Source organism: Topomyia yanbarensis, chromosome 1 (genome assembly GCF_030247195.1).
Source record: "Topomyia yanbarensis strain Yona2022 chromosome 1, ASM3024719v1, whole genome shotgun sequence".
NCBI lineage: Eukaryota > Metazoa > Arthropoda > Insecta > Diptera > Culicidae > Topomyia > Topomyia yanbarensis.
Genome location: NC_080670.1, coordinates 3,948,244 through 3,969,922, shown reverse-complemented (window position 1 = coordinate 3,969,922; position 21,679 = coordinate 3,948,244). Strand labels below are relative to the sequence as shown.

Below are 21,679 nucleotides of genomic sequence, written 5' to 3'. Positions count from 1 at the left end.
TGTACTGGTTCTGAAAGAAACATTTGAAAATATACTACATTATATCTCTTTTGCGTAAAAAGTCTGTTTACCGGAAGGAAATTAGTTTTCTACCAACTTAAGTTGTATTTTAAAAAAATACTTAATAATTTTAGCGTAAACTTTTGAAAATTTTCTACCAAATTGACAGTTCATTCGCAAAACATCCACTTTAAGTATGTATAAATATTTGTTTCGTAAATCAAGGGGGACGCTGTCTAGTAAGTATTTCGTACCCAACATCAGCTGTACCGGACGTAACTATCACGGTTAAACAGCAATAAATAATACTTTATACAAATATGTCAACGACTAGTACACGAGACATGCGAAAGCGCTTACCCCATGTTCTCTTTTTGGGGTGAAGTAACAAAAAACGAGGTCCAAAGTGCTGGACCGAGGCGAGATGTTGGGTACGCGCAAAATATATGTGATTTGACAACCACAGCCTACCCCTGGCGTAAATATGGGTTACATTTTCCAAACTAAATATTGCTTGTGGCACCAAAAACTGGATTTTAATCGCACTGCGCACTTACTGTTTTTCTATTAAATTCTTCTCATAGACTGGTTAGTTCGACTGGTCTGTCTATGAATGGACCATATCTATCACTTGAAATACATGTGTTTTGACAGCTCGCAGTTTTCAGTAGCAGTTTGATCACTCGCACTTTGAAAGTGCGGAGTCCAGGTTAGTGGGAAGTGCGCAATATCTTCAAGAAATTAAATCGATCGTGAACCGACAAATGGGCCTATATAACAAATATACACAAACGGAGATATGAGTAATATCTTAAAGAGGAGTAAAAATACTTCATAATAAATATAAAAACTCATTTTTAAATGTTTCACACTTCATGAAAATCAATAAAAAACAAAACGGCGGATCCGACTTTCAACTGTAAACAAGCCGCCAGGCGGATTACGCCTCTGCATTTCTAAGGTAGTGTGTACGGGCGAAATTGACAGCATCATTGTTTACAAGGTCCGTAAACAGAGTCGCCCTAAACAAAAACCAACTGCTTGATACGCCCGGGGAGAATAACAAATTTTCCCCTCCGGCGAGCACGGCGAAACCCACATTTGGTTTTTGTTTTCTGGCGACACTGCAGGGCGAAATTATGAGTGGTCAAAATAAGAGGGCGACTCAAAAATGGCCTAATCAACATTTCATAACAACACTGGGCGAAATATATTTTTTTCAATTTTATCAACGAAAACGTTATTATATAAAATATATTAGTAATGCTTCCGAAAACTAGTATTGTTTTAAAGTGTTTCAATACATTTGAAAAAGCAGTGTGCAAACACTGTTAAAATACGATTTAATTTTCTGAAGCGAATTTTCAAAGCTATTTTTCTCGATTCGATATCATTGCGTCTTCGGCCCTTTGGTCGGTTCATGATCGAAATGTCTTCACAGCTTATCAATATCTTTTGCAGCTTCCAAACTCACCTGGCACCACTGGTCAACAGCGTTGCCATAGTAGCGGATTTTTCCGCAATCCTGCGGAATTTCCGCAATTTAAAATAGAGTGGCGGATTTTTCTGCGGATTTTCTGAATTTGCGGATTTTTTGCGGATTTTTCATGAATGAATCAAATGGTTGGCCTTAATTTTTGAATTTTAAATTGTATGTTTAATCACAATACCTACATTATATTATTTTTATAAAGTAAACAATTGATTTCGAAACGGCAAAGTAAATTTCGGTTGCTGAATTTCAGCGAAATGGTTTCAGAGTTTCAGCAACCATTGAGAACTCAATAAAAATATAAGTGTTGAAGTTCGACAAAAATACTATAAACTGAGATTGTTTCTTCGTTCCCGCTTTTCTCGCTTTATTAAATTTTTAAGCATTCAAATTTAAAAACGCTAAAGTTTTAAAACTTTAAAGATTTCAAAGTCAAAATTTATGAATGTTTAATTTTTTTGTTTTGAATTTCTGAATATTTTCCTTTTTGATTTTCAATTTATTAAATTTCAAAAGTCTTGGATTCTTAAATTTTTATTTTTCCGATTTTTAAATTTTGAGAAGGAACTCCAAAATCATTGAATTTTAAAGTTTTTAATGTATAATCCTTTAAATTTTATGTTTTTAAACTTTATAATTCCCAAATTCTGATATAATTTTTACATAATAAAATGTTAAATTAACAAATCTTCAAATTTTAGGATCTATGCGTTTTTAAATGTTTAACTTCTTGAATTATGAAATATATTTATTTTTGAATTTTCAAATTTTTTAACCATCATATTTTTAAATTTTCATGCATTTAAATTTTTTAAATAAAAATTTTTTTAATATCAAATTAAATCTACAATTAAACATCCAAAAACTTTTAATATCTTAATTATTTATTAGGTTTTTATATCTTCAATTTTTTAAATTTTTGGGTTCCAAACTTTTAACCTCGAAAATTTTTGAATCCTCAGATTTTAATATTTTTTTTAAATCAATTTTTTATACCTTTAAACTTTTAAACTTTTGAATTTTGAAATGATTTTCTTTTTGAAATTTCAAATAACTTATTTTTTAATTTCATAGTTTTTAGATTTTTAAAGCATTTAATTTCTAAAATTTTAAATAATTAAGCTTGAAGTTTTGAAGCATTTTGATTTTTAAATTCGTGAGTTTAATATCTTTTCTGAGACAAATACTCCCGAACAAGCTCACAGATCAAGAGACCGTGGATACTGTGATCTCCAGGTCGGCTTGCTACTGGGTAATCGGAGGGGCTTCGCGAAACAAGGTTGTGCACAAAACTATTGTATTTCTAGGATGTGGAAAAGTGAAATTTATTTAAATAAAAATGAGCAAACAAAGTGTTGGTGTGTGGTGTGGTTTATTGGGCTATTGTAGGTTTCAAGTTCGCTTTCTGCTGCGGTACGTACCGATGCTGGGCTGCTCGTGGTGTTCGCTGATGGCGAGCGCTCGCTGGTGATTCCGGCGATGCTCGCAGTTCGTTGGGTTTGCTGTTGGTGCTGGTGGTACAGCTATGGCGTCCCGATTTGCGGGGGTCGCAAAGGCTCCAGTCGATTGTAACGGCGGATGGGTGGCGTGGCGGGAATGGAACTTTACGGCGTCTTCCTTCTTTGGCTCGATCAATGGGCCACGGACGATACCGTATTGGATTCACCGAGAAGGGCCCTCCTTTACGTTTAGGGCACAATACCCGAGGGTTCACAGGGCTCTGCGGCACCTGTACGCTAATTCCTTGGCAGTTAAACGTCAGCAGATTCCTCTGCCTAGGCCGAAACGTGTTCGAGTGAGTGTTTTATTCGGGTATAAAAAAGGTCCTGAATGAACAGTACGGTTGGGATCTCCAAGATGTCCGCTAAATATTATCTCACTACTTATAATTCTTTTCACTCACTTCCGATGCACACGAATGTCGCGGTACTAATGACCAATGGCGGATTTTGCATGGTCCCCTTTCCTTACTACTGCCACCCACCATTACCATTTCCATCCCAGGTGTAACCTATCACCACCTCATTCAGCGGTGTATTATCTCTCAGTGAGCAACTGTTAGCTCACTGTTCAACCCATTACAGCCCGATGTTGTTATTTACAATTGCTGTGATGTGTATTTGTCCCTACTATTTAAAATTCATATTTATTTATTTATTTACTAACTAATACTAACCCTACTAACAGTAACATTAAGAAACACAACAGTTTTAAAAAATACAATAATGCACATAAAAATCATCGTGACTTGTAACGACGGTTATAAGTTCCTGAGTTAGATTGTTTTTACTTCGATTATAGACGTTTTAGCCTTTGGGTAATTTGCCTCCATTTTCAGGATAGAAAAATCTTTTAGAAATCTCTCTAACTCTATGTGCGAGATTGATAATTGAACCCAAGTGAGCTGCGAACGAGGTAAACGATTTGTCATCTACGCTATGCCCGCCTTTTGAATTTGATTGACACATCCTTAAATTTTTGTGCATTTTGGTATTTTTTTTAGTTCGTTTTTTTTTTTTAATTTTCGATGCTTTTATTTTTGAATTTTAATTGTTTTATTTTTTTTATTTTTGGAATTTATTGGATTTTAATTAGGATTTTTCGATCTTTTAATTTGCAATTTTTATATTTCCAATTCTTGTTTTTTTAAAATGTTCCTTTTTGAAAATTTCTGGAACAAGGTGCGCAGAACTAAATATGCGTCCGGTCAAATTTCCGCATCTTCTTTAGTTCACTGAGAAAGAGGATTTTCTCCCAAATTCGGCGGCGAGTGTGGAGTTTCCAGTCAAACATTTGAAAATTGAAAAATAAAAGTGATTCATACATAATGATAATAAATTGTAAAAAAGCTCGAAAAGCCCTTAATGGTGGAAAAAAAATAAAAAATGGGGATTTTATTACTTGCGGATTTTTGCGGATTTTGACGTCAGCCGGGGATATCACATTTGCGGATTTCCCAAAATAAATAATGGCAACGCTGCTGGTCAAATGATTTGGTTTCATTCCGTTTATTTTGATTCTTCTATTCGTATTATCGCAATCCAGGCAATCCCGATTTTTCTGTTATTATTTCGTTTACGGTGAATCAGCAGAACGATGAGAGCGGGTGTTGATTCAGTGGAAGCGGTCAGTAACAAAGCTCGACCATGGACCGATGATTTGAAGGTGTGCCCGTCTACCGCTGTCGGCGAAGCAAACAACCAAACCTACAGGTAAGCCCGGTTTGAGATTCCAATACTCATTTCATTTGGAACGTCTCTGTTTCTAACTAACGACCTATTCATTTTAGAGAGGATGGTACCCGTATTGAAACTTACAAATCCAGGGATAAGAAGTGCCTGTGTACTGTGGACGACACGTAAGTACTGGTTAATAAATGTACCTAAATTGTATAACACTAACCCAATCAGTTTGCTGTATGCAATCTACTCCGGTCACGACGGGGAACGGGTTGCGGATTTCGCTTTGCAAAAAATGGCTGCCGATTTACTGTTGGGTCAGCTGAATGGTCGCTCCACGGATGAGGCGGTGAAGGACGTAATCCGTCAGGCTTTCCACTCGGTCGAAAAGGGTTATTTCGATTCGATTGATGCGGATGTGGCTACAAAAACGAATTTACAACTACTGTTGGATGATAAGGAGCTAAGTCAGTATCAGATCTCGCAGAAATATGGAAATGTGCTGGAGAAGCTGAGCAAGATCGATGTGGAGTTGTCGGTTGGAAGCAGTGCCGCCGTAGCTTTGATCTACCAGTCCAAACTGTACATTGGGAATATTGGAAATTGTCGTGCCTTACTGTGTAAGACGGATGAGTTTGATACGCTGACCGTCACACAGCTGAGTGTCGATCATAATCTTTGCAATGAGGAGGAAGCGGTGCGTCTTTTTCGGCTAGGACTGGAGGAACGTAATTTCGAGAATCGTCCCATGTACAGTACCAGATGCATTGGTAACTATCTGGGAAAAACGGGTTACAAGGATTGTGATTTTTTGTCGGGAGCCTTATCGGAACCGCTGATATTTCAACCGGAGATAGTCGGTTCGATTCCAGTCACATTGGCTTGTAAGTTTCTGGTGCTGATGTCTAGTGGATTGTGTAGAGCCTTACAAGATCTCTACCCACGGGAGACAAGCAAGGGGAATCGAATCCTTATTCAAATGATTGCCGAAGAATTTCAGAATCAATCGACCTTGGCCGGGGTAGCGCAATCGGTGGTGCACCGCATCGTTCAGTTGCATCATGATGCGTTTATGCAGCATGTTGAAGAGGGAAAGACGGCACCATTTTCAGACCGGGACGATATTACGTTGTTGATTCGAAACTTCAACTATCCGCTGCCGAATGCGTTCAACAATCGTAAGAATAGTAGCCGCTCGTTCACGTCTACAACGTCCGCTTCGTCTACGGCCAGTTCCGACGCTACACCGACGAACCACAACTACGGCACCGAAAGGGACTGTTTCGGAATGGGAACCAACAATTCGGTTGCTAGCTCGGAGAGGTGAGTTGCTTGTTTCCTGCAGATCTTAGCTTGCTTATGTAATCCCATTTTCAGTAGATGCGAAAGCGTAAACTTCCCGGACCCGGAAACGAAGGTCGAACCGTACGTAGATTTTTCGGACTATCATCGGCGGGTAGCAGAGGCTCGCCAGCTTGGAAAGCTGCCAGCGAACATAGATTTTGACGAGCACGTATGAAATAAAACACATATATTGCCTATTTTTAAAAACATAAGTAAAAAATATTTTGTTTTACTAGAGTATTTAAGTTGAACTTATCATGCTGTAAGCCATTATCAGGACTTCTCAAACTGCCAGCTGAGCCACTGTATCAGCCGTTCGTAGTGCTTACGAATAAAATGGCGCTTCTCAGTTTTCACCTGCTCGATCCGTTCCGCCTGGCTTCGCTTCCAGGCGGCATACCTGCTGGCGACCGATAGTTCTTCCAATTCGTCGAAACCGGAAGCACTGTATCGGGCCAACTTCCGATAGACTTGCGTGGTATGGTCGTCGTAAAATATGGTCGAGCTGTTGAGTATTTCCCGTAACTGTTCTAGAGGCCAATCGACATTTACAACTCTTAGGGTACTGTTGGCTGAAACGTTCACGAGCGGAATTTCCCGCAATGAGGGTGCAGTCACATTTTCTTTGGCTTCGTTTTCATGATGATGTAGCAGCGGATTGTCGCTTTGGAAGATAATATAGGCGTATTTATCGTACGAGTTATTTGGCTTCGGTTGTTCAAAGTGAATATGCACTGCTGGAAGGATGATCTTCAACGGGAGCGATAGTTCCGGACCGGTCACGGTAAAGTTCGCGAAGGGGTCCTCATCGTCGGTTGAGCTTGTCTCGGTTATGTTTGGTCGTAGTATATCAATCTCTTCGGTAGTACGTTCCAGATCGGGATCTTCATCGGTGAGAATTTCTTCGTCGCTTTCAGGGGAATCATCATACGGGCTGATATTCGAGTTTGTCGGGATCGTAGCCTCAGCCATAGTAGTGCCGTTGGGTGAATCAGTCGTTGGTAGCAGCTGCACTTCTTCTAGTTTCTTTTCCGGCAACGATGAATTAAGAAAATTGTCGACCTTAAAGATGAAACAACAAAAAACCGTTAATAGCAAAATAATCGTTCGTTTTTCAAGACCAAATTATAATTGAGCACCTACGTCACAGTCACCACACGGTCGATCGTACAGCGTCGAAAGCACGGCAGCCTTCACGTACGAGTACTGGATCAGACTCCAGGGTGGCTCGATTATGTAGGCTATCCGCGAGCAACGATCCAGTACGTACACCTGAAACTCCCTCAGGCCAAACATGGCAAACGTGCCGTTTTCGTTCAGCGGGTTCGGATACACCGAGATGTTGTGGCTGGCCGCGATGCTCGTCACATTGTCCAGGAAATCATCGAAATCGTAAAAGTCCGTTTCGTCCGGGTGTAGACTGGCGGTAGCGGCGAGAATAAATTGCACGTCCCCATAGCCGTTGCTCTCAAATCGGTCCAATAGATTGTGGAAGCTATGCGTGTGTGCGTGAGTCATAGGTTATATCAGCAACCAGTCGGTTTACCGTATGGGGTGTGGCGCAGGTGAAGAGAGGAAAGGAAAAATGGTGTCAATGTGATTGATGATAGGCGCGATGGTCGATATCGGCCCGGATAGCTCAGTCGGTAGAGCGTTGGACTTTTAATCCAACGGTCTAGGGTTCAAGTCCCTATTCGGGCGTGGGACTTTTTTTTCTTGTGAAAATTTAATGTGTTGCCAAATTCATTTTCCGTCTATTCTTTTGTGCAAGTGTTCTCTTACCAAATAGGACAGTAAGAGTTGATAACAAGAACTTTTATGATTTTTTGGATTCGTATACGAATAGTACTGTAGAGCCTATACATTACAATGGATTAATTTTTCAAATGAATGTTGTTCGGTCGAGTGCAACTCCCATATGAATTAGCTGTCGTTATACAGAAGGCAAAAAACATTCGTTCGATAAAGTAAGGTAAGCAATCTAGTTTTGAACTCTACATATTTTGGACCCCTTTTATACATTAAATGTCTTCTTTACTGCCAATTTCTTCAAATTCGTTTAGTTTGATGAAGGCAATTGCATTCTTTGGGTTGTTTCTAAAGTCTCATCATTGTTAGTTGGTAGCTTAGAGAAACGCTTCAAATTAATCAAAAATGCACAGTTGTAAAAGTGTCATCGAAAACGATGCACAATTCCATGGTTGCCAAGAGAAATCAGTAGTAGTGATAATAGTAGAGTAGTAGTAGTAGATTTAAGTGTACAATTTAATAGTTTTCCAACGATCTAATAATTTTGTCGGTCCCTGGATTCTGCATTTTACATGTTTGAAAATATTCCTTTTTAAATTTTTACTTACAAGTATAAAATAAATAGTGTCTAAAATATTTCGTAAAAAATGGTACCAAATTATTTTGGACACATCTAAATTTACTTTCCTATTGGAGGTTTGCTTGGTAAGCTAGAATGTAAAAAAATCAAGTAGCGATAGGACGAATGCGGATTATCTCCAGACTTCTCAAATCATTAGCAAGTCATGGAATGAAAATTATGACAATTAAATGTTTGTTTATTATAGGGTGAAAAGTAAAACTGGACCGTTCTGACAAACAGATTTTCCTAACAATACCGTCACTAAGCATACGCTAACTTTGAACATAGTCTACGCGGAATGCTACAAAGCAATCAAGAGTTTATATAAGAGAGGCGCTTAAGCTCCTCCTTTTAAATATTTTTTTCCAACCCTATGATGTTATGATCGCAGTTTGAGTAGCTTTAAGTTCCCTTAAATCTTAAGCAGTTTGAACGTTCTCTAAAACAAAATGACCCCAAATAAAACTATTACTAAATACCGAATCATCAATTGCATCACCCTATCTCCTCCTGACAAAATCGATTCAAGAAAGAAAAGCCAAGTACATAATGTCAGCAACATAGATTTTTTAGTTCTTGATTCTCATGAGCAGCTTCAAACATCAATTTATCCCTCACTTGAGTATGTTGATGCGTGTAGTGTTTTATAATATATGATCAGGTCTGAAGCAACCCAACTGTACCGAATGTTTTCCTATTTTTTTAATTAATAGAATCACAGTTACCCTTTCACTTAATCTTTGAAATATAATGAAAACTCAGCCCCTTGGTGAATTTCAGGCTGATAAAACGGAGACATTGAAAAAATCAGGACATATATTTTTCTTTCTTTTTAATAAGCCGAAGCTCTCAAAATATTCTTCTTTTGTCCCTAGATAGAGCCTCATAACCCGTTTTGATTATTTAGTTTAAATTTCCCTTAAGGGAGGTCTAATAGCGCAAAATTTAAAAAAATTTAAAAAAATTTTTTTTGCATATTTCGGATTTCTAAGATAAGAAAAAATAGCGTCAAGAAAGGATTTACTCGAATTCAAGCTGGTTCGTCTGCCAGAGCCCATTAAACTACCAACTATCAATTTTCATATGAGGCTGACAAAATAGGGTCTAAAAGCTGACAAAATCAGGGGGTAGACAAAATCGGGGACTGATAAAATCGGATCTTTACTGTATATCATTTTTGATGGTATAATTTTTCAATCACTGAATTGCCTATGATATTCTTCAATGAATATTTTATTTGAAAATTGTTCAAACTAAGTTTATTTTAATAACATTCAATATACTGCAATAAGAACAAGTCAAGAGAGAATCTGTTATGTTCTGCTTGAACGGGCTTTTCACTGCTCCAAATAAACGAAAATAAACGAAAGTCAGTATCTCGGTTCCGTCGAATTAACCGTTTCCAATACTTATTGGATCACATTCAGTGTGTCCCAAATATATTTTTGACGCTGTCCAAATTAGCATGGAAGCGCTTAGATAAGGAAATTTCATCTTGTAAAGAAATGTCACTTTCAATTAAACACTTTTTTAAGAAGTCTTCCGTTTTAATTCCACTATGTTAACCATGTAACATAGTACACTGAAGTTTTTTTTTATGCGGGGGATACGTACCGCATAAAAACCGCATAACTTTGAACATCCGCATATCTTTGAAAATCCGCATAAAAAACCGCAAAAAACTTTTCCTTGTCCAATCTGATCTTTTTTTCAGTGTATTTTTATCGAAAACTAAACCAGTGAAAGTGATAATCATCTCAGAATTCAATTTCCCAACTGCTAGTTGCCTGATACATGCAAATGTATCAGTAACGAATTTGGAATATATTCATAACAAACTTGAATGTAAACTTTAAAATGAGCGAGTGGTCGTTATTTTATTTTAAATTTTTTTTTTGAACCATCCACTGCAACCACTCCCATATTACATATATTTTATAGCATTTATTTTTCTCACATTTAACTTTTTTTGTCGCACAGATTGTGTACCATCGATTCCATCGCCAATTTCCTAGAGCTTACAGAAGTGAAAAGATAAAAATATTATCGGAATTTTTTTTTAAATATTTTTTTTCCTTGAATGAGCCTAACTTGAATTTTTGACGGTAGGTAGGGAACATAATTACTTACTAATTTGTGAAAATCACTCGTACAACATTTTTTGTAGCATTTGTCATTTTTAGCCATTTGGTAAAAAAGGTTGACCCTTTTCAAAAGATTATTTTTGGAAAAACAAAGTATGCAAAGTGGCTTTTTGTGGCAAAGTCTTCATGTACAGAAAGTTCCATTAAAATCTGAGAGGGTGCTGCAAACTCTGAATACGATTTAGCGCGAAATTCGTCTATTGTTACTTTGTACATTTTGATTTTGATTTTGATTTTTACTTTGATCATTTTTAAGACCTATACCATATTTTTGATGAATAATTTTTTTTTAAATTCTATGGTGGTGTAACCCTTCAAGATCAGTTCAGCCATTGCTGAGAAACGCGAATGAGAGTTTGTTACATACATACACACAGACAATGTCCCAGATCTTCGAGCTGAGTCGATTTGTATGTAAGACTCGGCCTTCCGCACTGACAAAATTCGCTATATTGAATCTATCAATTTCACACATGATTTTTTGCAATTTGTATCAGCACATAAAAATTATCTATCACACATGAATATCATGTGAAAACTATTGAAATTCATGTGGCGTACATCAAAATTATAATAGTTTGCCACATAGAAATTTGTTTCATAGCAGATTTCACATCAAATGTATGTACGTGATTAATACGTCTTATATTTTTAGCACATTTTTGTGCATATTCATATCATGTGTGTGGAATAAATGAAATATGAGTTTGGATTTTTAGCAGTGCGGACCTCGGAAAATATTACAACAAATTCTACACATTTCTTTTATAATAAATGTAGAATGGAAATACCATGAGTCGTATCCGAAACCGAAATTAGCAAAATTTAGACTTCCCCGCGCAACAGCAAAACTGGTAGCACTGGCGTGAAATCAGAAGAAACCCGATTATCGATTTTTCTTTCAACATTTCACCATCACGTGTCAGGTAGAGCAGAAGCAGTATCGCTATGAACAACCCTCCCCCAGCAACCTTCGATAGCTCAGTTGGTAGAGCGGTGGACTGTAGAGGAAGTTTTTCAAAACAGATTATAGCGATCCATAGGTCGCTGGTTCAAATCCGGCTCGAAGGAACTTTTTACCCCACCACCAGTCGTCGTCTCGTCAATACATTTTTTTTTCTCGATTCATGAATCCAGATACCGTTACCTATGCGTGCAAAATTATGCAAACACAACCTGTTGTGATCATTTTTTCATTCGATAGAGGAGCAGTCAGTTTGAAACTGCTTAAAGGGGAGGAGAGAGAGATAGATTATAATAACAAACTGGAGTTTCCACAGCACCACCCACAGGCGCATGGAAGGTTGTAGACAGCTGCGATTTTGTTACGATTTTAAATGCTTCGACGCTGTGTGACAGATACCAACACACAGAGAGATAGGGTTCACAGACAGCAGGCCAGTAGTTTCATTCAACTGTATCACTTTTGATTGTCAATTGATACAGGTCCCCCCATGCGCACTGATTGATCCGGGTGAATGTATTTATTAATCATTTAAAGTTTACTTACAGCTGAATCTGTTCGTCGAACAGAATTTTGTTGTAGTATATAGGGTCCCGCTCCTTGTAAATACGGCGAGTGAGGAACGGCTTCGGTGGAGCCACACTATACAGCACTGTGATGTGGCCTCGGAAGTCCTCCTCGACCATCGGAGTGCCAATCTCCGGATCGAGGTACTGATTACGATCCAATCGGCTGCAGGTCGCGTCCTGATCGACTGACATGCACCGGATGTCAATCGGTGCCAGCAAAGTCTGCATGAACAACAACAGAACAATCCTTGCCAGGTACAACAGCCGTGGCGCCATCTTGCGTGTGTGTATGTGCGCGCATACGCGATTCACGCACGGCGGATGTCGATCGATGTTACGCACCAATTTGTGCTATTTCTCGCGGCCACTCGCTGCTGCTCGATGGTGGCAACGCTCTCGTTGCTACGAAATCTGAGTACGAACTGAGCTGCTCCTGCAGCTGTTTGTTGAGCAAGAACATCAGCGGAAACGCAGCAAGCGGTGACGAGGAATCGCGCGCGTGAGATGTGCTTGGCTGTGTGTGCTCTGCTCGCGCGTGGACCACAAACGAATGACGCAGACGAATGAAGGAAAGAGAGAAAACATTCAAAACAAAAACAACCATTCATGCGAGAAAAACGGTACCGGGGAAAGAGAATGATTAATCGTAACGACCAATCGAACGCGAATTCATCCGGAAATCGACAATAAATAAAGTGTGCGGTGCTGTAGTAAAATTAGAATATTGAACCAAATGGAATGATTCGTTTTGTCTACAGCTTCACTTTAGAAAGGAGGTGGTGTAGTGCTACTTCAGTACATAATGAAATACATTTTTTAAGCTGTCGATAGATTTAGTTTTTCCTAATCCCTCCCAATTAATAATTGTTCAAACTTAAAAAGGGACGAATGACTGTAAGGTTAAAAAACTCAATAATCAAACCGAAATAAAAATGGTTTGAAACTCTAAGATACTATTTTTCGAAGAAAATAAGTTAATTTTAATACACAAGCAAACAGGTCCGCTAGCACTTTCGAATATCGTTTTATTACAATTGGGTATCATACAGGCAATCACAGGGTTTCTTCTTCACTTGTCTCATATATCAGAATCACCGCAGACAAATCAACCGATCACCGATTCGGTTATATTTACAGAAAAGTTGTGAAGAAAACGACCAAGCTTTCTAGATATTGCCGCGTTCTGAGCAGCCATCTACATTCAATCTATAAATGAGCAGAAATTTTGCTCTTCTTTCGCTTGATGGACAACAGTATCACAAATGAAACCTGCCCGAGGAGTCTATTATTATTATCGTGTCGTTTCCTATCATCTATATAATTACATTATTTAACAAAATTTACGCTTTAACAGTTAAATTGGTTACGTACCGTTTATTAGCTACGACCTAGTAATTTGATTTTTTTGTTTTTTTTTTTTTCTTACACGTAGAGGAGTATGGCAAACACAGATGACACTACATTGGATCGTGCCAGAGTCCTTGGGACTAGAGAATAGGGCTAGAAAGGGGGTGGGTGGAAGGATCAATCCAATCGTAGAGTTCTCGCCATCCAGTCTTACATCTATAGATACACGCACGCACATCCTAGTTTTTTCGAACAGATGAGAAAGAAATTTTTCTAGTGTTCCAAATACACGGTCATCACTCCCATTAGACCGATACCCAGCAAAAGGGCAGCAAACTGTTTGATTGATTCCACGGGATCATTTTCACTGAGCAGATCCGGTAACACCGTCACCAGTGCGATGTGGAGAAATCCTCCAGCCGTGAACGGCATGATCCAGGACGTACGAGCTTCCATGGCAGTCGTAGCACCACTTCCACCAATTGCTACCAACGCTCCCATTAGGCCTGCTCCAGCCGTCAGTAGCTGTGCCTTTGCCGCATCCCACCGGCTAAAACCGGATCGTAGCAGTATGGCAAAGTCACCCACTTCGTGAGGGATTTCGTGTACTAAAAGAATAAGGGAAAACCGTTATGATTATTGTTTAAACTAGGAAATAGTTTCAAAAAACTCACACAGGATGGCAAAGGTAGCTAGTATTCCGTGACGAAACGATACCAGAAATGAACCGGCAACGGCTAAGCCATGGGTAAAGTTATCGATAGAATTCGCCAGCAGATTCAGATATCCAGCCACCTTCTTGGTAGGTTCTTTCTTTTCCTCGGACTTTCCCGCGAGAAAGCATCCATTCGGAACGTCTTCGATGTCGCAAGACTGGCCACAACTTCCCACAAATCCTTCCGGCAGTTTCCCACCACTCTTCCGCAGCAAACACGTCGCAATCTCCACACATCTGGGCTGTGGATTATTCTCGTCGGCACTCGTGTAGCCGGAGAAGATTTTTTCCACAATGGTGAAAATCAGCACCCCACTAAGCACCCATAAACCACTGCGCATAGACGGGTGTTCGTGAGCAGACTCGGACTGTCCGGCGGTCACCACATCACTACTCCATGCCTCCGGCAGCAGATGTAGGAAAACATCACCAAGTAGTCCACCCACGGCAAAACTCAGTAGTACTTTGAGGGTTTTTGATTCGGCGGCTGAAACGATAGGAACGAACCAAATATTTAATCTGTTGATAGTATCGGGTGTAGGTTGTTGTGAGTGTGGAAGGGTGATATCTGTGGCAATTAAATGAGACCAGTTGGCGTTTTCAGATGAATCGCTAGATGCTCTTGTGCTCACGTACGGCTAGATAGTGATCGATTCGATAACGAGATTATAACCAACATGTGTTATGGTTGATTGTTGAATTCGTTTGGGAACAACAGGGTCGTCTATTTACCGCTCAAGGGACTCTATACTGACTTTAAGCACGCAAGTGCTGAATGGTGTTCACTATTAGTTTAGCAACGCCAATTGTATTCGCTTGCTTTCCACTTCAAGTGATTATGTTTTTGTTTTACGCACAAAACCAGTCAGGAAAGCAAAATCAAGAATCTGTTGAAAACTCAGAAAACAAGAATCTGGGAATTTATAATGGCTAATACACTTTTTGGGTCTGAAGATCATTAATGCTTCGTTGTTTCGGATGGACTCAGTTCCAAAGCGCATCCCGTATTGTTCGCGAAAAATACGGGAAATTACCTTGTTTGGGTCCCATCTCATTGCTCCATTCCGGGCAATCATCAGAAGAATACTTTAGCGAGGGTGCTTTGGGTGTTATTCGCGAAAGAAACTGGCCTTCAAAAAATTAAAAAAAGCTATCAATTTTTAAATAATTTGAATTTAATAAGTATTAATAATTTTGAAATGTCTAATAAATAACCTCTCCTGAGTCCCCAGTTGGTTATATAAATACTGAAAAGAGCTGAAGTATATTAATTTTAGCATAGCCAAAGGGGAACTTTGCCTTGTACTCACTGCTCTATCATCGAATGTAATTCGTTAAGAAACATTGTTGATGAGCTTGATAAAATCTTTGGAATCTTAGAATACTGAAAGTCTTAATCATTTTATCAAGGTAGTTGTTTGAAGTGAGCTCTATTATGTTTCAGTCAGTAACATGGAGCTTCAATGCCGTATATCAGGCCTCCTTGTAGTGAGGTTGGGAGCTTTGGTAAGCGAATGATCGGTACAAATCTGCTTCACTCTATGAGGCTGAGCTTGCCAACTATGCCAGCGGATTCCACCATCCCTTGCATGTCTTATCCCGCACCCTACCCCACCGTTTACTAGCCATTAATATAGCGCTGCGGCCAAAGTTTAATCCTGTTCGACACAGCTGTAATAAAAGAGAGAGTCATTATATCACAAGCGGAGCACTCTCTTTCATCTTCTCAAGAGACAGGTGATTCAAAAATAACGGTAATGAGACTGCTGCTAAGACCGAACAGGAAGACTCAGATAATGGAGGAATCAATACAGAACTCTAAAATAGGCCCTTTTGTAAGGCACGGACCACTGCGACCTTAATGGTCTAGATCTGTTGTGGTATGCACCTTCCGTAATCTATGTGTTTTATCTACTATGACATATCACTATATTAGTAAGTAATTTATTGCTAACCAGGCCTTTATCACTTATGAGTGAATAGGTCCGGATAATTTGATGATCCGACTACAAAAACTAACATTTTCACATGAAAAACTATTATAGCACTCACACAACTTCTCCGGATAAATAAAACGAACAATTCATCATAATATCCCTTCTGTGCTCGATGCCTAGCTGGCGCTTATCAAAACGTGAGAAAACGAGTCTATTCTATTTCGTCGTCGGTTGTCTTGATAATGGAGTGTACATGTTGACACTTTTGTTTATTTCCACGGAAACAAAAAAAAACCTTATAATCAGTTAAATATATTCGGGAAAATTATTCTCGCACTATTTGTGGTGACGGAGAATTTTGCGATACCCGAAAAGTTGGACATTGGAGAAGCTACTTCTCACTTAAGTTGCGAGCTACAATGCCTTGCTAACTCATCGGTTTTTTAGTAGTTTTATAGGTACGTATAAAACTTAGGTCACACTTGAACCTGTAACAGGACCCACCAGTACGCCCAATAGAACGTGCGATGTGAAAAATTCAACCAAACCGCTTGGTGGCGCTATCGAGCATGTTATTTTTTCAGCTTACTACATCTCAAGATCTAGATTTATTTTTTAGAAAGTCAGTATCTTCGACGACAGCGCCCTCTATGCGGTAATATTTGGAACTAAAATGTTCTAACAAAAACATGACTCGTATTATTTACTATAATTCATGGTATTGAGCTAAACCGAAGACTACATATTAAGAAGATTGCTATCTCTTTCCTTCCCCCATACAAACGAGAAGCGAAAGAGGTTACAGCGCCTCTATTGGAGGAAGGTAGGAAGCTTAATGTAAAAGTGTATATGCGTGTGCACCACAATGGGAAGTACCACCTTTACCCGCAAGTGGCGTTGCTGTTACTGTCGCCAGATTTTGGATAGAGTTACCAGTCTTCTTGATATGCAGTCTTCGGCTAAACTTAACCATTATTTCACAAAAATGTTTAGTTCGTGGGAATCTAGTACTGATACGTAACCAGCCAGATTGTCTAGCAGTCTTCGGCAAAGTTATATACAATCCAATAATCTTTCTTATTTTCACTTACAGTGATAATACGATGCGTACAGTGCCTCCTAGCGGCGAAAATGTGAGCTAGTGGGGTTTCTCCATATAAATTGTCGAAAAATCCCATACAAACTTCAAGCACGGTCCGGTAGTTGGACTTGTCCGATTTCCTTCAAACTTGGTACAAATACTGCTGGTGGGACTGGGAATCGACTCAGGGGTGGGTCGATAGGGGTTAATTTTTTCTTGTCACTCTAGTGCTCGTGTTACAAAATTTGACGCGAGTGCCGAAGGGTTAACGGCCCGTGATCACATATTTGTCCCATTTTCTATGGGATTTTCTTATCTTTATATGGCACTGACTACATACGGGCCAATATATTCTGATTCCTGATTCCAACACTAATTCTTCCCGGGTCGATCTGTTGAGAAAAATCTAGTCAGCTTCTCATAATTTTGCGCAAAAAATATATCTAAAAGACTCCAGGTGGACACGATCCACACATATCTTAAGCTCGCTTTCGACACAGCTAACAACGAGATACAGCTAGTAAAACTTGATCAGCTAGGAAGTACCGCTACGTTCTGCCACTGGCTTCGATCCTATCTTAGACACCGTGAGTTCGTTGTTCAAACTGGTGACAATGTGTCTGAATCCTTTTCTAATAATTCCGGAGTTCCCTAAGGTAGTACGATGGATCCGCTACTATTTTGGATTCTTTATTTCACGGCTAAAGATTGCTCACATCGTCTTGTGCCCTTATCATGCAACGTGGAGTCAAAAAATTAAAGGAGTCCAGAGTAATTCTTACGATATGCTTTAGGACAATTGCCTTGCAATGATCCGTTGAACCTGTCACCATATGAGAGCCGTTGCAGGTTATTAGGGTCAGTAAAGGGATATCATGAAAAGATACTCTTCCTTGAGGGTATCACTTATTTGTTTTCATAGTCAATGTCGTGTTTCGAAGCGTGGTAGTTATTTGACGGTTTCTAAGCGTTGAGTTGTCCCAATTTATTGCGTAAATATCACCCCGGTTTTTATAGCGCTTTGAAGCCAAAATTGTGATTTAAATAAAAAAATGTTGCTTCGTTTTTCGTTAAAAGCTCCTGTAATTAACTGGACAATGATGTCAAGAAGAAATATGTAAAATTTCAGAACGATTGGTCCAACCGATTTTGAGTTATGGCATACACCGCATTTTTTCGAATCCTGTGGATTTACTGCCATTCACCCAATTTTCAAAATTTTGAATTTTAAAGTTTAGGGAAATATTGTTCAAATGTTGACTAACTGTATGAAAATTTGCTGAAGAGACAAATACTTTGTAACGCAAAAAAAACCCTAAATGATTTTTTTTCACCGAAAATACCTTACCTTGAACTCATACAGGAATAAAAGAATCCAGAAATTGAGGTCAGCGTAGGTACAAAAATGTTCACAATACCAAAACGGCAAGATCTCAGAAACTGCGCGACTAGATTTGAATGATAATGATTGCAGCGTTTGATAATTTCATGAACCATGACAAATAGACAAATGATAATAAGTAGCTTTCGTCCTTTGAATTTAAACGAGAAATTGTTTCAATAATCGCTCAACAAAGTTCTCGTTTGTCATGCAAATTGCATAGCTTGCCAATAAAATTAAACTCACAGAAAAAAAAACAATAAAACACAATAAGTCGACTTACGATCCTTAAAATCAGCGGCATCTTTATCTCCCGCCGGTATCACCACCAGCGGCAGGATTCCACTCAACCCGATCAGTGCCGATCCGAGCAATGAAAATATCCAGGGGGTGTACTCCAACTGTTTAATGTACGCCGGCATGTAGTTGTCCATCATCTCCCGGTACAGATAGACGAACGTTTCGTCCATGAAGCCGGTCGAGATGTTCATAGTTCGCCGCTAATTGGCAGGTAGTTGCTTGCAATTTTCTTTTTCAACTTTCACTTATACCACCGCGGTTTGCACACTCGTGTTCAGTCCAGAAACAATTTGTTCGCCTCTCTAGTGAGGGAGAATTTTTAACCGTAATTTAGTGACGCATATCGCGGGAACACTATCTCACGTTCTGAAAAGGGAAAACAAGTAAACAATTAGTTAGAGAATGGCACAGAATAATGTACAGGAAGGAAACGCGACCAACCCAGACGACGAGCAAAGCTAGACTAAAGACTAAACTTACTGCTGAATGTATCTTGCTACTTACCGCGGTCGGTATGTGTTTGTCTATATGGTTACTTATGTTAGGTACGGATACTTTTCTGAAGCAAAGTCAATTTCATGTTTATCAGCAAAACAAACATTTGAAATCAAAGAAGTCATCCATGGTTTGAGATGTTGAGGAAATTGATAAGTAAACCACAGAGTGCGATCAGATCCTGGAGCTATGAATCAGTGGCTTAAACTGCCTACTTCATCTCAGCTGTCTTCTGTGACTTCATTAGTAGCAAACCCTGCGCACCTACACAAAACAAAGAACAAAGTAGACGACAACGACGGGTCTGATAACAGCGTGTTTGCGTACTTCTGCTTGAAAAAACCATTTCACACATACTACGACACTTGTATAGGGAAAACCACATGGTGATGGGTGAGTGGTTTCCTTTGTTCGTATCACAACTGTAGAATGAGATGGCAGAAACGAGTGAGGTTACATGTTTACATATGCCCAACACTGATAGCACTAGTGGCTGGTTGCAGTTTCGTAGAAAAGTGGTTGGCGATGGTTGGCTGGTGGCTTTGCACTCGGCACGAGTGTTTTCTTCAACCATTTGCTATTACGTTACAAGTTAAAACATGGTTACTGGTCATGGTGGCGCGTGCAAAAGTGGTTTATTAATTGCGACCGAAGGCGCTGCTAATAGGTACTAAACCATTTTGCTCACGTTTTTGAACAACGTGACTCGTTATGGTGAGTCATGGTTTAGCTGTTCAAATGGTTTCAGTATCTGTTACTTGCATTTCGCAAAGAAAGATGCAATTAACTACCCTAGGAATCAATTTAGATCAACGACCTTGCTAAAGGTACTACCTTCATGACATCCCGACAATATCGCACTATCGAAGGACGGATAGCATTCATTATCAGTTTCTTCCGCGCGATTAGCGAATATCGTACGAGCGCTCCCGTTTGTCCCGAACGAAACGATTGACAATGGTCAATTTTGTTGCGCTGTGGCTTTATACAAATTCGACTTGCGCATGGCTAATAAGAATATAAAGAAGCATTTCCAGTCGCAGTTACCGTTGGTGTGCTAATCTGTCTAGAATTTGCACTAGTTAGCAGACCATTCAGGTTACATTTTGTGGATGTTGAAGTAATCTTTCAACTTGTGGACTTGTTCGTCCGCCGTCGAAACCAGCCAAGTCAAAGCATCGAACAAAAATAGCAGGTTTAGTTTAAATTCACGTGTGAAAAGCAGAAAGAAGACAGTTTTCTGGCCTACTTTTTCTATTGCCCTGTCTGTTCTTATACGTCCGTATCAGTTCCGCATCCGTATCTTTTTCTAGGTGTAGCTACCGTTTTACACATAATTGTCTAATGGCCTATGTGATTTCCTCCATACATGAGACAATTATGCATAGAACAGCAGTCTTCACTCGAAAAAAAACCAGTTTGTGTTCGCGATAGCTCGGAACGCTATCTGCAAACAGGCAAGACCTTGAATGTGAGCGACCGGGCATGGTTGAGGGAACCGACCGGAAAATGAGGAATCAAAACACACGATCATAACACAACTCAGTACCGCCGATTAATAAACAAGTTTGATTTGGATAAAAAAAAACTGGTGACGCAATAAATTATTTTCTAGTTACCATCGATACAGAGGGCAACAATCTAATGCAAGGACAATATTCTCACATGTTCTAGCTTTAGAAGATATCGTATACAATTCGAGTACTTACATATTTACACGACAATTTCAACTCAACTTCAGTCCACTTATGACGGAGAAAAAGACTTAAAAAGTTTTCTGCTGAAAGCACCACCGACGACCGAAAGGCGACCAGATCAAAACAAAGAACAAATCAAACAGCTGTGTCGCAACTCAGAGCGACCGCCTACTACTGCTGCCTTCGTCGCTTCAAAGACTAATCCGCGCTGAGATTGAGCCACTGACCGGCCAGTTATTCAAGCTTGTTCACCATTTTTACCTTTTCGTCGTGGTTCATTGAAAGAAGCGCTTATTGAAAGAGAAATTACTCAAGTTCTGCATATATACACTAACATTTGAGAAAACTGATCCAACTACTTTTGTATTTTCACAAACTGGTGAAAAATGGTTCAAAGCGAAAGAGCTCTTGGCGAGTGTCGAGTGAATATTGTTTTGACAGCTTTGCTTTATGACTGTATGCGTTCCGTCGAATCAATTTATCGTTTTGTTGTTTCTTATAACTGCAAGGGGTAGGAATTCGATTTAAACCCAGGAGGTATCGCTCCTGTCATCCGGTATGGAGATATACAGACTTTGACAGTAGTCAACATATAGTGGGCCTCTCTAGCCACCTCTAGGCCCATGCCGCCCGTGCAATAGCATTGGGTTGTTTTGATTTTAA

General features: G+C 39.3%; 3 protein-coding genes and 2 non-coding genes across 7 annotated transcripts; 3 read left to right on the top strand and 2 right to left on the bottom strand.

Moving 5' to 3' along the window:
* Positions 1 to 4,506: 4,506 nt before the first annotated feature.
* On the top strand, positions 4,507 to 6,216 carry LOC131676650 (TGF-beta-activated kinase 1 and MAP3K7-binding protein 1-like). 2 transcript variants are annotated; one of them, XM_058955867.1, is made up of 4 exons: positions 4,507 to 4,704; positions 4,782 to 4,850; positions 4,903 to 5,994; positions 6,052 to 6,216. In XM_058955867.1, exons 1-4 carry the CDS (start codon positions 4,589 to 4,591, stop codon positions 6,188 to 6,190), a joined length of 1,416 nt encoding a protein of 471 aa, XP_058811850.1. In that variant the 5' UTR covers positions 4,507 to 4,588; the 3' UTR covers positions 6,191 to 6,216. The 2 variants fall into 2 exon arrangements, with proteins under 2 accessions (XP_058811850.1, XP_058811849.1); XM_058955866.1 differs by having other exon boundaries at positions 6,049 to 6,216.
* Positions 6,185 to 12,495, bottom strand: LOC131676649 (uncharacterized). The gene is made up of 3 exons (XM_058955865.1): positions 12,041 to 12,495; positions 7,159 to 7,510; positions 6,185 to 7,077 (listed from the first exon to the last, which is right to left on the bottom strand). The coding sequence occupies exons 1-3, from the start codon at positions 12,337 to 12,339 to the stop codon at positions 6,289 to 6,291; spliced, it is 1,440 nt and encodes a 479-aa protein (XP_058811848.1). The 5' UTR covers positions 12,340 to 12,495; the 3' UTR covers positions 6,185 to 6,288.
* Positions 7,644 to 7,716, top strand: Trnak-uuu (transfer RNA lysine (anticodon UUU)). Its single transcript has one exon. It is a non-coding gene; the product is annotated as a tRNA-Lys (tRNA).
* Positions 11,501 to 11,601, top strand: Trnay-gua (transfer RNA tyrosine (anticodon GUA)). The gene is made up of 2 exons: positions 11,501 to 11,537; positions 11,566 to 11,601. It is a non-coding gene; the product is annotated as a tRNA-Tyr (tRNA).
* Positions 12,496 to 13,063: 568 nt separating the features above from the next.
* Positions 13,064 to 21,419, bottom strand: LOC131676647 (zinc transporter ZIP13 homolog). Of its 2 annotated transcripts, none has more exons than XM_058955861.1 (4): positions 21,029 to 21,419; positions 18,808 to 19,190; positions 14,085 to 14,612; positions 13,064 to 14,018 (listed from the first exon to the last, which is right to left on the bottom strand). In XM_058955861.1, exons 2-4 carry the CDS (start codon positions 19,013 to 19,015, stop codon positions 13,684 to 13,686), a joined length of 1,071 nt encoding a protein of 356 aa, XP_058811844.1. In that variant the 5' UTR covers positions 19,016 to 19,190; positions 21,029 to 21,419; the 3' UTR covers positions 13,064 to 13,683. The 2 variants fall into 2 exon arrangements, with proteins under 2 accessions (XP_058811844.1, XP_058811845.1); XM_058955862.1 differs by lacking the exon at positions 21,029 to 21,419 and adding an exon at positions 19,329 to 19,704.
* Positions 21,420 to 21,679: the final 260 nt, after the last annotated feature.